The sequence below is a fragment of the Amphiura filiformis genome, chromosome 5 (genome assembly GCF_039555335.1).
Source record: "Amphiura filiformis chromosome 5, Afil_fr2py, whole genome shotgun sequence".
Lineage (NCBI taxonomy): Eukaryota > Metazoa > Echinodermata > Ophiuroidea > Amphilepidida > Amphiuridae > Amphiura > Amphiura filiformis.
In genome coordinates this window covers 13,424,330-13,442,930 of record NC_092632.1, presented here as the reverse complement: position 1 = coordinate 13,442,930, position 18,601 = coordinate 13,424,330, and the positions used below count along the sequence as shown (strand labels likewise).

The following is an 18,601-nucleotide window of genomic DNA, read 5'->3' as shown; positions in this document are numbered from 1 at the left end:
CAGATGATGTTATGAATGGAATGGATTGAATATCCTGGTTGAATTAATTTTAACAATTTTTATATACTTAAAGTTACAAAACGATGCTAAAACAAAACACAATCTCATGAAATCCAAGATGCATTAAATATTGAGATTAAAATTATTTTTTAACAATATTATCATGTACTTATATATCAAGTAACAATGTGAAAGGTAACTGTATGACGAGTCTTGACATGAGAGGTTGAAACAGTCTAATATAGTCTCAATATATTCAACTATAGCCTGTATACTGAATCATTTCTATTCTGAAGTCTCTTTGGTGATACAGGTTGCAACAGTCTGCCATTTCTGACGAGACTTAACATAATACAGTAAGAATGGCAAATGCATGAACACAATATGCAATTTTAGACTTGCACTGTGCACATAATTGCACACATCTGCTGTGTCCCATAGCTTCCCTGTGGTTATGTTATCATGGAGGTGTGGCAGGAACATGGGTGTTTGTCACACTGTATTCATTCATTTGCCATTCTGACTGTAGTTTAAAACAGCCTATAGGCCTAGTCTATTCAACCTCTGTTCTGTAAACTGTTTTGGGAAAGTCATGACATGAAAGGTTAAAACAGTTCAAAGCCTGTTTCACCTTAGACTGTTTTTTAATCTCTCATATCAAACTGAAAGATATAATAATAATAACTAGATGTTAGTTGTAAAGATACCTGGTACAACATGCATTGTACAAATTCTTTGTCACCGTCATGCAATAGTTTGCTACTTTGATTCTAAGTATAAACTCTACTTATTTTGCCCTTTTACATGCGAGAGGGCTACACGCTGGGGTTCTAAGGGTTTGGCTACCTATGCTGTATCAAATATCCTACCCAGTGTGACTATTGAGATATTTCAGTCGAAATCCATACACCCCCTATGGTAGACATGACCTTAATCCCCCCCCCCACACACACAAAGGGGTGTAAATTTCAAATGAAGTCACCCATTCAGGTAACCCCATTTGACATTCACACTCCCTGTATTAAAATTAGGGTCATTTCTTCAATAAGGATATTATGGATTTCAACTGGAATAGCCCATTACAGCACTTTATAGTACTTATCATGCAACACTGTAAACAGAGAGGGCTAGTAAGAATTTAAAATTTTTGAAGTATGCATGTCAAATTCATTAAGTATTCAAATATTTTAAGAATTTAGAATATTTACGTATGAAAAGTCAAGAAAGGCTGACAAACAAGCGATTGAAACCCATTGTAAGTGTTTGTTAAGTCCCCAAAGTTATGTAAACCTCTCACATTATATAGAATTTGAATACTTAAAAAGTGTTTGGACACTTCAGATATGCTGCCATCCTTTATGTCAACCCCTGGTTCCATATTAATGGACACATATGATATGATTTACTATGATCAACACTTTTTTTGCATACTGGTCTTTGTGTCACTCAAGCCAGAAAAGTGCATATCTCTGCCAAGTGTTTGGCCAATGTTTATGATCAATGAGGATTTAATGGACTATTCCAGCTGAAATCTAAAGACCAATTATGGAAGATATGACCTTAATCTCCTATAAAGGGAGTGAATTCAAATGGGGTTACCTGAATGGGTGTGACTCCATTAGAAATCTATACCTCCTATGTGGGAGATTAAGGTCATATCTTCCATAGTGGGTGTATATATGTCAACTGACATAGCCCAATCATGCCCTGAAAATAAGAAATATTCTCAACCAAGGAAGGAGCAGAGAATCCATAACCTTCCTGTGTATAGGCATTTCAGTCAGGTTCGTTAGTACCAACTAATGTGTGTACTACTAACCCATGTTGACAGTGTAAGAGTACACAGGTAGGACATTAAAAAAAGTTGATTGTTTAGCTACTAGTAACTAAGTGTCATGGCATCAAGGCCAAGGTTTAAATTTGTGCGTAATTACTAACATTTCTATTAGAGTTGAAGGTGAAAGGTTTCCCTCATCATATGCAAAGCCAAATATAAATGACTATCAGCTTATTAGATGCACCTCCTGCCTCATTGAGGGTGTGTAGTGTTTGCTGCTCACACACAAAACTTTGTTTTGAATAAATAAGTAAAATTTTCTTGCTTTTTTGTTAAGATTGTTCTCAGAAAGCTTTAATATATTCTGCCAGGGAAAACTGCACTATTCTGGATACAGAGGTTAGCAAATTCACAGATGCCATTGGGTTTGTTAAAAAACACCACATAACTTTATTGATATTGTGACAAGATAGTTCATCATTTGTGGATAATTTCATAAACAATTCCTTGGTTGTTGTGCTCCACACACCAAGTACAAACTGCAAGTCTGGGTTGGTCAGCTAAGCTTCCTCTTATACTCGGAAACAAAACCTGTTTTCTCTTCCAACCATAATCAGTTTCATTTAAATTGACATTTATTTTCATATTCTTTAAATGTAATTTTCGGCCAGATTGTTTCAATTTCACCGCTTCGAAAATTCAATTTGAAGAAACGCGATTGCGATGACCTGGTTCCCAGCACTTTGTGTGTGCCTATTCAATTTGGAAAATAAAATAATTTGGAACCAGCATCCAGAAAAGAGCAGTTTGGGTTGTTGTTTTTTCATTTTGCTAAAGAAAATCCAGCAAAAATGGAAAGGTGGCATATCTGCGATTTCCTGTTTTATCTAGATTTTAGGGGTCTACTGCTTACAGAGGAAATGTTTTAATGTTGGGTTTATTCTATCTACTGATAATTGAACAATGCAGGGATAATCTTAAATGAAATGAGATACGATTTTGAAAATGTTGACATTTAAAAGTGATCTGACATGGAAAATGGAAATATTTTGTTTAATTAATGAATCATAATTAGGATGTCAATAGAACTAAATTAAGTTTTTATGTTAGATTAATCATGAAATGTGTGTAACGGAAGCAAACACATATTAAACTTTTCAATTATTCAATGATACAAGATTATTGAAATCACAACATCAACGTTACATATTACCATAACACAACCCGAACAACATTAATTTGTAAAAATAAAACAACACACTAAAAATTAAACCCAACAGGTAAACTAAAAATCAAAAGCTTTTAAAAGCAAGAATAACTTGTGAGCTTCAAAAGGGCTAGCTATAAAGCAGAAGCAGCAAATACCAGAAGTATAAATTTTGCCCCTAACAAGGGTGCAGAGGTTGTAAACATGTGCTGGGTAGAGTAAAAAGCAGCGGCAAAAAACAAAACATTCCAGCAGGTGCTCTCTTGTAAATTACCCACCATTGTTGTGATATTTTGAAGGCACGGGAGATCGGCCAAAGACGACTGCAAAATTAAATGATGTCGCAGTACGATGGCGATAGGTGATGTGATGAAATAGGGTTGGATGATATACCACACATAACATAAAGAAATAATAATGATATAAAATGCAGGCTCTGAAAACATTGCAATATCGTGAAATATCATTTCAAAATATTACTTTGCCAAAATAAACTTAAATGTAAAAGACTTTACAGGCCACATTTATTTCACAGCTGCGCCACATCTTTAATTGCTTTAGTTTGAAATCATCTTACTACATCCGACTCATATTAAACACCAGTTTACTAAACATTAGGCAACAAACAATGGTTTGTCTCACTTTTTCCACACACAAGGGATTTACAATCTAATTTTAACATATTCCTTTTTGTCATGTTTTTGAGGGTTTATTTTAATCAATATTTTGTTTGAATTTGCCAAAAAAGAAAGAAAAATTAGGCCAAAATTGCAATAGAAAAAATAAACCTTGCATCTGCATAGCCTTTTTCGACAACAATAACAAAAAAAATATTAGTGGGGTCACCCGACTTTTTGACTGCGGGTGCAACAAGGGCAAAATGCAGTGTCAGACGGATGGGTGAAAACCAAACCTTCTCCAGCCACCTGAATAATCTGCCATTACATTTGGGGGTTTAACGGAGGGCTCCTGTCCTGACCAAGGGCCCTGACCTGCTCTGGTTATGTCCCCACAAAACCCAATGTGTACCATTTATTAAGTAGTTGGACTCAGCTGAGAATTGCAACCAAAACCATTTGTGGCCATCAAAATAATAAGCGTAAACATTGCACCATTCTACCGCAAAAAATAAAACATTTCTTCACTGTACATTTAAACACCATCAGCCCTGCCAGCCAAAATAAATAAATTTCTTTTACAATACACATAAACACCATCAGCCCTGCCAGCCAAAATAAATAAATTTCTTTTACAATACACATAAACACCATCAGCCCTGCCAGCCAAAATAAATAAATTTCTTTTACAATACACATAAACACCATCAGCCCTGCCAGCCAAAATAAATAAATTTCTTTTACAATACACATAAACACCATCAGCCCTGCCAGCCAAAATAAATAAATTTCTTTTACAATACACATAAACACCATCAGCCCTGCCAGCCAAAATAAATAAATTTCTTTTACAATACACATAAACACCACAGCCCTGCCAGCAAAATTAAATTCAAATGAAAATGAATTATACATGTACTTAACAAAATACACTACATATACAAACATTATTGCAATAATAATATTGGTGAAATTTCAAGAAACATCGATAAATATATAGCTCATTCCTCATCCATCAAGACATATTGCACAGCGACATGATCATCATATGAGCAAATATAATCCAATTCATGAGCAAATATAGTAAATTCACGAGCAATATAAGGAATGTGTGACAAATATAATGAATTCATGAGCAAATATAATGAATTTCAATCATGCGGTACTCACATCTATCGCACCATAGATAAGTTTGCTCACAGTACTGAATCAAGACATATATCCATTTCTAGCATGTATCTTCAGCATAAATGCACAAACATTCAAATTGAATCCGAGTTTTATTTACCTTTTCCTGATTTTTGTTATCTAATTCCCTTTCCTTCCGTTCTAATTCCTTTTTAAGTTCTTCACATTCTGTAATTATAAAAGGACAAATAAACACAAACAAATTTAGTAGTTACATTTCCTGATATTTATCTTTAAGATACAAGGTCCTTCAGATTGCATAAGCACATTATAGACTTAACCACAGTTAGAAAATTTCAGCAATTTTCAGGAGTAATTGCCAAGAACTTAATTAATTTATTCCTGGGATTAGATGTAATCTGAACAAAATTACTTGTAATATTTGTCATAAGTTGACTGACCGCAAATTATGGCAAAGAAGAACATTACACGAATGTTTTTTGAATAAAGTTAATTTTTATTTTTAAAATTTTAGGATTATTATTATTAATAAATAGCAAACTTGTGTTGTAGTTATTAGGGCATTAAACTTTTAAATGGTTGTGTGTACAAGTGGCATAATTCAAAACCCTCCATTCAACAGCCATAGCACATTGATATAGTTGAGTTCCTACCAATTTAACACTCAACAAATTTGTGAGATTCTGATTTCAAGATGTGAACAAATTAAATTTCTATATTTTTCTCACTCTGTGACATGCATCCAAGTAATGCACCATAAACACTTACAGATATGGGTGGAGCAATGTTGATCAACCACATACAAGTATGTGGTAATGTGGAATATGCTCAAATCCCATGCAACAGCAGAGGAAAACAGCGTTTTGGTAGTGACTTCAATGGCTTATATACCTACCTTTTTCCTTTTCTTCTGCCTTGCGTTGCCTAATAATGTCTTGATTGATGACTTTCTCGATGACATCTTTGAAGTTGATATCAAAAGGCGACACATCTGGATCCATACCATCTTCATATTGCAACACTATTTGTTGTACCAGTCTGTCTACTAAGGACCAATGGTATATACTACTGCCTTTATCTGGAAAAACACACATGTACACAAGGGGTTAGTCAAAAAATGATACATTACTACCAACAAAATGATTAATCTGATTACAACTTACAAATGAACAAACAAAGAAATATATGTACAACTCTCCACCATGAGTGAAAATAAAATGGCTTTTGACAAGTATCTTTAATAAGTGCTGGTATCATATTAATTAAGGTACTATGGGCTGGGAGAAAGATTTCTTTTAATGTGACCGGAGAAAATATGGTTTATACTTGGATCAGGCTACACCACAAATTGATCTCATTACAATACGTAAGAGCTTAAATTATTTTTAATACAGTTAGTTCCACATGTTATCATAATTTTATGTAGCCATTGTAGTCTACTGAACAGATCACAAAGTAGAAGAGCATGGTATATAAACTATTCCTATAACATTCACAGGTGAATGACAGTCATACACAGCTTAGAAACTCTTTTATGTTGTATCCCATGTCACCACCAGTACCCTTGATGCTCACTTAGACCCCCTTACTACTGGTTACCTAATAAGTGAATTTGAGATACCACTCTATGTACTCTTGTGGCAGGTAGCTCCACAAGGAAGGTACCAAAGGTACCCCACGAGTATTAGAGTGGTACCCTATAGATGCAAATATCAAAATGAATTTTCCACTAAAGTACCCTATAAACAGGAATGTGGTTGTACCCAGTACTTCATTCAGTCAATTCCCACTGACACCCATGATTCACAACACCTACGGTATTGTAGCCTTAAAAGGCCAACTTGTGACTCATACACGGATCACAAATTAATATTGCGGAAATTTCCCATTATTCCGAATATTTGTTAAATCTATACCTTGATTTAGCTCTGATGCTAATTCGTTTAAAAAAGACCCAGAAATTGCTCAAATTCACGCACCTTGTAGGAAATTACTGTGGAAGTATTGCAACGGTTTGTCACAACCTATTAAATATTTTTAGCCCAAAATTCTGTGAGTCATGAATCTTAATTTAGCTTGCTGAGATCAGAGCGTATTACAAAGTAATAAATCCAATTAGAGATGAATTAAATGGGTAAACAATAGATGTTCAATTTTAGTTCATCATCAGGGATCATTCACCTAAAAAGTGACAGACATGTGTTCTCTCACACATTATTTTTTATTTTTCAGTTTTGAATTTTGTTGTCAATTTACTTTCAAACTAAATTTAGGTGATAAAACACACAAATTCATTAATTTGCTATTTCCCAGTATCTGATCTTTTTCAGTGTATTTGACATATGACTTACCGGCTGTCAATTCAAATTATATTACGATACTAATTACCACCTTATCTGATCCACCCAAATTAATGTTGGTAATTATCAAATTTCAGATGTAATCATCCTTCCCTTGCCACAAAATATGGACCGCAGGCCAGATCCGGGCCGCTGACTAATTGCAAGTTTGAGAAAAGTAGAACTCTTTTGGAAATTTATGTTAAGCTTCCTCCATTGTTTTTCCCTTCATAATTTGGCTGCTTTATTACATTTCATCTCTACTGCCATCAGATCAAGTGGATTAAATTAGGTTACAATCATAATTAAATCAATTATCATAATTAAATTAATTATGTTTTTACTTACTAGGTAATAAAAGGAAGTGTTGTAGTAATGAAAGGAAGTTTGGATAGGCTTGCGTGTGAGCTATCTTCTTCTTGATGACATCAAACATACTATTGGCACTACGAACATCCACATGTACCTAGAAAAACAACAGATGCATGGTACAACATTCCGTCAACAGTTATTTTTTTGCAACTAAGGATATTTCAAATTATAACAGTTAGGCACCTGTTTAGGATAAGGATTGCTTTAAAACAATACATGGCTCTCTAGAAGGAACTCAACCACATATTATTATGGATTAAAAGAAACTAAAACAAATATTTTTAAATTATTTTTAGTTTGGTCGAGAATCTTATTCTTAGACAAGCATAAATGAAAGGCAAGCATTACAATGAGCCTGCTGTTTGACAAGTGTAAACTTTTACAATTCACCAGGAATAGGTCTCAATTTTTCATAATAAAATATTTGACTATACCTCATCCACTAAGATAACAGTCACTTTGAAAGGGAGTATACAGGCAAAAATTATGTGGCAATGAGTATAAAATTGTAACTTTTCTCAGAAAGAATCACTTGTCCACATCAAAAAGATTTGAAACAATCCATGTTAATTGTCCTTCATCTACTGAGAAAACATACACTTAGATAAAATGGTGCATATAGATTTTCACGAAATGAAGCAATGTTACTTACCATGTCAAACCTCTTGGCAAGCTCTCGTTCATCCTCATTACGAACTAGCTGAAAGAAGTCTAAATGTCTGTAGAGATATAAGGGTGCAGTATAATCCATTAACATCATGATTTAACAGACTTTCCAAAGGAAAACATTCACAAATAAGACAATCACATAAACGAACAAGTTTCCATTTGTCGTTAAGATCAAGTAATGTCCATCACTTGAAATGTCTTGGTGAGGATAATATTCTCCCTGTTATAGAGTATTTTCAAAACAAGCAACTTATACTAGCTCATAAGCATTTCATATAATTAGCAAAAAGTTTTTGCTATTGGTCTGAATTTAACAACGCTGTCATCAAAATGTAGATCATAAACGCTTTTTCAACTCTTCCCACAATGCACTATTCCATGGGTTTATTTCCTCTGATGTTGTACCTATCATGGTTTCATATTGATCAACATGATAAAATCAAGAGCAGGTTAAAATGTTACAAATTGAGGGCATGATGGGAAGACCCACAAGAGTCTATCCTTTGTGCGGTTCTACGTCCTACTACAACCGTTGAGATAAAACGGTGATTTTCAAGTGTTGCAATTAAATTTTGCACAACTGTAGCAAAGCAATCAACAGCATGGTTCATATGTAAACCAAAGCAACAAATTTAATAAGGAAAATCAAACATGTTTGTGTATGTAACATCAAAGTGCTACATGAATTTCTTATGAACCAAAGTTAATCCTTCCTTCCGAGTTCTGATAAAACTGGTATGCTTGAATACCATTTAATACTGTCAACTAAAATCCCTTTAGGGTATAACATAATATTTTTTTAAATTACGGCATACCACAAACCATATTAATCATTTAATCAACTAGATTTTCATCAGTTGGTTTTTGTAAAGGTGGTAATATCCCAGTTTGTAAAGTTTATGTAATTTTTCTCAACATCTATAAGTATAATATCAGAAAAAAAATATGCAATGTATGCCCATCAATGGTTATGGTCAAAGTTAACAGTAACGTAGCATTCAGAAGGGTCAGGCAAGAAGCTGTGGGTTCTTCAGACATTGGTCAAAATTAACCCCATGAACACTATTGCCTTTCCTACAGTGCCTCTGACTGGTTAAGTACAAGATATAATCATGTGAAAAACCAATAATTAGCACTTTTAAAACTTAGTGCACTTCAGCCCTACTGGCAATTCCAACCATATCTGTGATTGGCTCAGTACATGATACAGTCCTCTTTGTAATCAATCAAAATAGTTCTTAGAGGTTGATAATGCGACCGGTATTGCCAAGGGGTAAAATTTTTCACTTTTGGTAGGTTTCCTTTCCTTCACTCAGTATGAGATAATATTGTGCTATTTCTAGTGGCATAGCTCATAACCTTTAATCATCAGTGATAGCTTAAAATTTGACATCAAATTGAAAAGTATGAATTTTTGTACCTAACACATTCATAGGTCATTCTATGCATGTGCAAACATATTGAGATTAAAGAACTGTGTCCTGACAGATGAGCATGTTTTAGCTGCAATTATCACACCTACAACTTTTAAGTTGCCTCATACATTTCCGTCTACATGGACTTTGCTCCAAACTTCCCAAAAATATTAGCTTAAGCTTGAAAAAAAAAGTAGAACCTTTCAGCATCACCTTAAGTCTGGGTCTACAGGGACAGACTAATAATAGTACATATCTCTGGCTATTTATAAAGTCACATATGAGTCCATATATCGGTTTCTTAATCTTGACACTCTTTAACTCCAAACAGTCTCCGCTTGTTGCTATGGTTACGTGCAAGTCATGCAAAATGTGAAGTGAATGTAAAAGTCAGCCTCTGTTTTAGTGACAGATTGGTATATTTTTGCATTTGTAAATCATGCATGTGATGAGATCCAGCAGATTGAATTGTTTGCAGGTTACCCAAATGGACAATGTGATATGGCTGAAATAAGATCATTTTCAGTAACAAGTATCATATCTCGGGAATCACAATTTCAATTTGAATGGAGTTTTCAGCATATTAGGCTATTCTGTTTAAAATCCATAAACAATTTCACTGCCATTCAAATTACAGTTGCACCTTGCTTAATCCAGATGTTAATGTCTATTCATTTTATGTTAAATTCAAGTTGAAAATAGTAAGATTTATAAAATCCAGTTGACATTTGAACAACTTGGCCTAGAAATAAACAATTTGGTTTGGAATTCAAGAATCTTCCGTACCTTTTCCCCTTTTTATGGATGAAAATGGTTGGATCTGGAATTTATACATTACATAACTTGGTTCAGGCCTCTGTATAGTGGGAAAATCTTATTATTTGAAAATACCTGAATGGCAAGATGATACCCACGTACAAAGGATTTAAGAATTGATACATACCTATCTAGAGTTGCATTTTCTAAGCTGCGCATCTTGTCGATAACTGGTTGGATTCCTAACATAAGGAACTCGTATCTCAGGTGGATTCTGAATTCTAAATTATCCTGTAAGATGGAATGAATGGCAAGAAAAAATTCAATACATTGTAACATGTATACTGTGTGCTATTGTACTCAACAATTAAATGGACAAGTAAGACATGCACCTTTTGGATGAAATAATGTGCTGCAGTGAACTCTGTCCATTTAATATTTGAAAACAAGAATAACATTTATAATATTTTGCTGTAAGCCTTAGACGAGCGCGTAGACATATACTACTGCATTGTTGCAAATTCGGAGCTAACAATGAATACGGCCCAAAGCTCATCATAAATCAAAGAGCAGCCAATCAGAGACAAGTGTGTTTCAAATACACTCTCATCAAAAGTTTACAGGAATAGATTATAATTACACTTAGAAGCACAAATGTGGGACTACAAAGCAACATAATGACAGTCTGTGTTATCAAAGAATCCTGAAATACCATAAGATCCTGTACATTTTCTTTACAGAATAAACCAAGCAAAATTTCATGAAATCAGGATATTTCAAGAGAAATTACATCTCTGACTACACCTGCAAATGAAGAACTATACAAAATCAAGCACTGTGAAGCTAACAATTATGATGAGAACAAACAGGTTTCCCACTGTTTGTTTTTGTTTTGACAGTAGCTATGTTTTCATAATCCAAAACAACCCCGAATCATTAGAAATGAACATTCTTCCAAACATAAATAGAAAGTGACATACATGTAGTGCCTCAACAATTGAACGCATATTCCTTAAGGCACTTCACAAATGACATCCAGCTTATAATCCCTTCTAATACACAACTGTCATATCAACTTGTTTACAATCATTTTATATATAATCATGATTATTAATTATATAATCACATAGTTAATACGCACATACACGTAGGGTCAGTGGGTGGGTGGGTGGGTATATAGTGTATGACGATTATGATGCATCTGCTAAACTTGCCCATTCAACTTTTCTGAGGACAGATAACGTTCTTAATTGTCAATTTCCTTTTGAATGACGGAAGAGGAAATATTTTCATATCCAAAAGAAATGTAATGACTTTGTTTCCTGATAGTATGACTGAAAATAGATAACAATAAGGACAGATGATATCACCTAATTACAAATGGGTGGGTGGTACTTTTTACCCTATAGGCACTTTTTACAGATTTTTTCCCCTTCAAACTTCTTTGTGAGATTTGTATACAAACAACTGAGCAAAAATGAACTAAAATTGTTGAATTTTCATGATTATTTTTACTACTCATCTCACCTCAACTAATCTATACTTTATTTCAACTCAAGTATGGTACATAGATGCATATTTGGCTGGTCCCCGTACCAAATCACACATCAACCTAACCTGCGTATTCACAGGCATTTTATCAGCAAAAGCACAGACGTAACTACCAAACTCAGGATGAAACAAAGTATTTAATTAACATGATAAAATGGTGGATGCACCAACACCAATGAACAAACGGATGGTGCTTAGAATTCTGCTAATTTCTTTCTCACCACATTTCAAACTGTAAATTCTAAAACTATATCAGAAACAGGTGCCATCTATAACATTTCCTGAAAGTTTCTGTTGAAACCAGAGGGTGTGTCATCAAAATGTTTTTATCATAAATCAGTTATTCTTCAGATGGATGTTAATTATGTTGTACAAATCAGCAAGTGCATATCTCAGGAACAAGTTTCTTGTACTCACTAAAATTGTTATCACAAACCTTTGTTTATTCCAAGTGCACAACAACATATCTGAAGAAAGAACACATTTCTGCAAAAAATCACTTGTTTTGTACAGCATTCTTAGTAAAATAGCTACTTTTCTTACCTCTCCTGCTCCATATTTTATAACGGCATTAATGAAAGACATAACAGCTGTTTTGAGGTTCACTTCTTCACGATATCTCCCCGTACTTCTGTCCAAATCATGGACTAGCCTCTGTAAAATCAGAAATAAATAAAATGCATTTTAATCAAAACATGTATACTCTCAAATAGATAGCAATTATAGTTAATTATTTAGCAAGAATGTACCAAATGTTTTATTTTTAAAGGAGCAATTTGGAGTTCTACATCTTAAATTCATGTGGTTTGGAAATTTGCATCCAGTCCAGCCTTGTTTATCTAGTCAGGATGGAACTGAACATAACACTGCAGAATTTTAAATCCAAATTAAGAAAATTATAAAAAAAATAAAAAATGCCTGACCGACTGACTGACCCTACTTGCAAGGTCCATCCGCCCGTAGAACATGTTTTTTCCGCCGCCTTATGTGTAATTCTTTCTACATTAAATGTAATTCAGAATTACGAATGTACTGAATAAGGACTTATAACAGCAAACATACTATACTCTAAACTGTGTTGTAGACAACAGAAAATTATTCAGGCGGATTATAGATATATATGTATAAAAGAGATGTGTAGAAGAGGTTGAACTGTATTTAATACCTTAATCTTAAATTGTAGAAAATATAAGTATGGTACAAAACCAATCTGCTAAAGGGACAGTAAAATAAATGAAAGTTAAAATTTGTCTCATTTTGTTTTTATCTTTAATATTCTACACAAAGTGCACTTTTTTTTATAGTCATAACAATTTACTTGGTCATTCTTTAATTATTTCCACATGTACTGTTCTTGTCAGAATCTTCTTGGTTTCCTGATTGTAACCAACCATGATGGATTGCTAAATAAGTCATGACTATTTGCAATAACCCTGGGATGTAATACCTACCAACAGGTGTATAGGCCTCAAGCTGGAATGGACAAACAGCTGAGCCATCACTAATTGAGACCATTCCCCTTACACACTAAACATACCCCAAACATCCTTGGCCTTAATTATTTAAGATCCGAGTTCCTCACTGGAATCACATCACTTGTATGTGTTCTTGTTGGGTTGTTCAATCATGTGATAAACTAAATAGTTGAACTATTATCCATACAGGGAAGCCTAACATAAGCTTTTATCCTTGGCCTTTATTATCCAGGATTTGACATTCAGCACACCTTGAAGGGACACCTCACAGGCTTAGCCTACCTATCACTAATATATTATTAATACTACTTTATATACATGTATACCTGTTGTGTTGGTAGATGAACTACTTACAACAAACACCCTTTGCACTTACACATGCCTTCTTACAAGCTTGCATTCTTAACCATAATTATCTATATCTGACAGTCATAACTACTTGGAGTGCCTCAATGGATAGTTATTAGTTATCACTTATGTATTTATACTGCAAAGTGCTTCAAAGGATATGCAGGATCACTTTCAATGAAAGTTGTTTTGATGGCAGTTGAACTACTTGAGACAACTATCCCTAAGCAAGCATGACTTATAATTATCAAGATCTGATATTATACTGCTTGGAGGAGTGCCTCTGTGCCTCAGATGGATACATGATAGTTGTCACTTATGCATAATTTAAAGTTTACACATGCATATTCATGTACATGCTCATGTATGTATCTGTTTTAAGCTGTGTCATTAGAGGATGAGTTATTAACACTAATTAAAGACTTCTCCTCTACAAGCAAATGATGTAGTAGTTTGTTCCCCACCTTCATTATATAAGTTCTGATATTTAGTCCCCATTTTAACAGGGAATTTAATTTTTTTTGCTACTATATTTGCAGACACACATATTGTGTTGCTCCAGCAAGAGTTAACTTCAGAGAGTATTCTCCATAGATGAACAAGCCTGATATACTAGACTGTATCCTTGGGCGTAATCATATCAATGTGATATTTAACACAACTTGGAAGGTGTTTCAGACTGAAACTTTAGCTCAGACAATATCTATCTATTACAAGTGCACTTTATAATAAACAACATTCATCCAAATAGTGCTTCTGTATTATTGTTCAAAACTGGGCTTTAAAACTGCCTTTTTATTTTGCTAGTTTGATCCTAGTCAAATCGATGAATTCGAGATATTATTATTAGCAGTTTTTACAAAAACTTGTGCACTTTGTAATATAAAACAACCTATTTTCATTCCTGCTTAAATTTTGTGGATTGAAGAGGTTCAATCTTTCAAAAACAAAATCATGGAACAAAGTGCATGAGATTTTAAAACATTGCATTCATTTTATCCAAATTTTGTTTCTAGCAGAAAGTTTAAATTTATGAGAATATAGTCTTTTTAGCGTGCTAAAACAATTTCTTTCACCTTATTTGTAACACCATGCACAAACAGTGCTTCTGTACATATTAAAGTTCTTCTTCCTAACTGGGGTCTAAACTGCGTTTTTAGTTGGCTTTATTATTTTCCTAGTTTGATTCTAGTAACCTGAAATGAAAATTAATGAATTGGAGATATTATTACCCTTTTCATCTTCTTTCCATTTTTTGGCATTGTCTAAACTGAACCTATTCAGATATGGAAAGAAGGTCAAATGCAAACCTGTAGGAACTTCCTCATATTTAACAATATCTTGCTTTTTTGTGCATGCAAATCAATTATTCATTAATTGTTGATTTCTGAATTGAAGGTAAACATGCATACCCATTTCATATAAACTCTATGGATTCAATTGGGACACATTTGTTTTTTGTTTAGTCTGTTCCCTGTTAACTAGTCCATTTCTTTACTTATAATGTTCTTAGAGTATTTGGCTGCACTAGATTACTTTCATGCCTCCGAGTGTTTGGTTGCACAAAATTACTTTCATCCTAAACAAATCACTTCTCCCTATAGAGTCTCATTACTGCATGTTGTTGTGCTGTAGTGTAAACCTAGTTGCATTATATATACCTTGCCTTGTCTTAAGAGACATAAACGTGTTTTCAAAGTCTCTGTCTGAAACTGAATTTATACTCTAGTCACCAATGATTAAGCAATTGACCATTTTAGCCAATGAGCTGGATCATTAAATGTTGCTTTGGATAGAACAGTCCACCTTATTGGTCGAATCAATCTTTCATCGCTAGCAACCGGAGTGTAAATTCAGTTTGAGATGCACATAACTACAGAATGAAGCTGAATTTATACTCCATTGCTGAGGGATGAGCAATTAATTTTAATGAGGTAGAGCACTTTTTGTTGCAATTAGAAAACTGTGCAATCTCACTGGTCAATTACCAATTGCTCTCTGCTCAGCGATGAAGTATAAATTTACTTTAACAAAGTATAGCACTGCCGTAGTGTTTCTAGAAAGTTAATTTACCTGAAATCTCGTCCTTTCTGAGGAATAATTTTGGTAGTGACACATACTGTCCAGAACTTTTTTGTGTCCTCCAGGCACAAGGCACACACCACCTAAGATTTCTAGCACTGCTATTTTTGTTTTCACATTCTCTGTGCTAAGACTTTGTGCTATTGTGTTGATGGCTGTAGGGTGGGCTAGTACATTCGCTCTTCCAAGCTGTGGAGGAAATAAATAAAGAGTAAAACAAAATTAGATTAGATGAATACAGGTGTGTACATTCATATTTTATCTTGGAATATTGTGGATTTATAACATGTCAAAGAAAATGGTAAAGGGGCTTTTAAACTGGCTTGCTCAGCAAAGTGGTAATGACAAGAAGAAGGTAAGGGGCCGTCCATAATTTTCACCATTTTAAGTTATGCACAAAATGTGCGTAAGAGGGGGGGAGGGGGTAAAAATTTTGGGCATGTGTGCATAAGAAAAATGGCGTTTTGTTCGAGCAATAAAAATAAATAAAAGTGTAAAATAATGATATTTTCCCAACATTTTATTCATAGCTTAATAACCTAAGAATATTTTAATGAAATTGTTTAACAAATGCTATACCAATAGTGATTTTATCTCTAATATTAGTTTTATTAAGTTCGAGTCTATTATGCACAGCGGTCCTATTATATACCTTTTGCTGAATGCAAAACTTTATTATGGCACTCTATACAGCATCTTACCTTAATTTTCAACAGAAAATTCCTAAAAGTTGAAATAGTAAATTCAAGTCTCTATTTCACAAACACGGTTTAAATTCTGGGTAAGTTTTCTGATACTCGACTCACCCAACCAAAATTTTGTTGTTTGTGATGCAAGGAAGCTAGGATGCACACCTTGATTTCGGATATTTTGTTTGAAGTAATATTATTTTTATGTTTTATTATGTGGAAGTCTTTTAGACCAAGAAAGAACTGACATGCATGCCATTTTCGTTTTGAACTTTATCCGAAAGTTAATATTAATCTAATATGGGGAAAGAAAATAAAGTTGCAAGACCATTCCTACAGTTTAATTTTGATTTATATGGGCTGAGGCTAGTGGGTACTCCTGCACCAAAGTTGCATCATATACGCCCGTACCGTATCCACAATGTATTTGGATCAGTAGTAGGCCCCTACTCATGGCAAATTTTTCGCCATTTTATTTGTGCATAACTTGAGGGGGGTAAAAAGTTATGCACACTTTGTGCGTAAGTGAAAATGGCGATAATTATGGATGGCCCCTAAGGGTACCAGTATATTCACAAATCTGAGAGTTTAGTAAATCAAGTTATTCTTAACACCAAAAGACAAACCCGATTCACTTTGGAAACATACATAATGTGTACACAATTTGCTAAACAGAATTTGGTGTCAAAATCATTTTACAATATGATTTCTCATTATTCTTGACTCAAAACCTTTGCAAAAGCACCACCCTTGCCCCAGGGATCAGTCCTAGCTCCCTACCTGTTCCCATGTCTACTGATTTCTGTTATCCACCACTTGAAAATGATGGAACCTCTCATTATCATGATTCGAATTTTTCATATATTTGTTTATACTGAAATTGATTAAATTGATAATAACTAATCATGAAATCTCTTTGGTGTAGACAAGAGTTTTAAGCTCTTGATTAAAATTCAATTCAATTAAATTGAAATTTAGAAAACAATTAAAATTTGAAATTGAATTTGATGGCTAATAATACACCCTAAATGCTAATATACTAAGTTTGGTGATATGATATTATTTAATGCATAATGCAATAAAGTGATCAGCTCATAACCAAAATATATAGGTCTACTTTCTGATACACACATGTACCTAATCCCCGCTTAGGTTTATTTATTGGATAAACGAATCAATGTTTTCTTTTGAACACACACATCGTATCTATTGCATCTTTTTTTGTCAGAATCACCCAGAGCAGGAGATATAATCTAATTGAGTGGATGTCATTCGAAATGAAAGATCTTATCAAACATTCAGAATCAGAAAGGTCAAGTATTAAATGATTCTTTGAGGTAATACATGAGCAGATGTTTTGTGCATTGTCGTCAACAAGAATCGCATCAATTACGCAAAGAACATGTAGGTGTAATAACATAAGGGTTTATATTATCCAGTGACCAACCTATTTATCTTTTAAATGGATATATTTTGTAGAAGGGGAAATAAATATATGTGCTGTGAATTAAACACAAATTTAGTCATACTACGCTGAAAATAATTTAAATATGGTGAAATCTGAATCAAACCTGCTGCATTGTGTTATTCTCAACAATTTATGTTATAATTTGACAGATTTTTGTTTGACAAATAGCTTAATTCTTTTGATATTATCACATACATAACATGAGCGGTGCCCATAAACACCTGTATGACAAATCACAAAATCATCCACTAAGTCACTTATAAGACAAAATTCTCAATTTGACTACTAGAGTGCATTGACCTTATCAATGCATAATTCCTTTTCTCTGTGGAGCACCTTGATGTTACCAATGTTGGGCGGGTCTTGGATAGGATCCAAGGCTAACCATCTGTTGCTTCTGGCTAAAGTTTACTTACCGAGTTATTCATAAGCGCCTTGATGCATCCTATACATGCTGTATGGATGGGACTCTCCATTGTTTCATAGTCCATCCGCTCCAGAAAGTCCAGTAAAACGGATAAGCCATCGAGATCTAAGAATCGAATCACAAACCTGCAAGGCAGAACAATAAAGATGATCAATCAAGAAACTCTGAAAATGCTTTTTTGACACACACAAAGAAAACTGAAGTACTGGTTTTGTATGTTATACCAATGCATCTGCTAACCTGGTGAATCTATTAGCAGT

The 18,601-nt window shown here is 33.9% G+C and overlaps 1 protein-coding gene across 4 annotated transcripts in view; it reads right to left on the bottom strand.

Moving 5' to 3' along the window:
• Positions 1 to 18,601, bottom strand: part of LOC140152667 (disheveled-associated activator of morphogenesis 1-like) — a 94,100-nt gene that overhangs the window by 16,458 nt on the left and 59,041 nt on the right. For 3 of the 4 annotated variants that reach the window (XM_072175116.1, XM_072175118.1, XM_072175117.1), the window contains 9 exons: positions 18,331 to 18,466; positions 15,749 to 15,946; positions 12,396 to 12,506; positions 10,489 to 10,592; positions 8,114 to 8,180; positions 7,438 to 7,555; positions 5,646 to 5,828; positions 4,890 to 4,957; positions 3,263 to 3,307 (listed from right to left, as the gene is read on the bottom strand). In XM_072175116.1, the coding sequence (XP_072031217.1) occupies positions 3,263 to 3,307; positions 4,890 to 4,957; positions 5,646 to 5,828; positions 7,438 to 7,555; positions 8,114 to 8,180; positions 10,489 to 10,592; positions 12,396 to 12,506; positions 15,749 to 15,946; positions 18,331 to 18,466 (1,030 nt within the window). The remainder of the gene's footprint in view (positions 1 to 3,262; positions 3,308 to 4,889; positions 4,958 to 5,645; positions 5,829 to 7,437; positions 7,556 to 8,113; positions 8,181 to 10,488; positions 10,593 to 12,395; positions 12,507 to 15,748; positions 15,947 to 18,330; positions 18,467 to 18,601) is intronic. The other variant, XM_072175120.1, reaches the window with a different exon arrangement.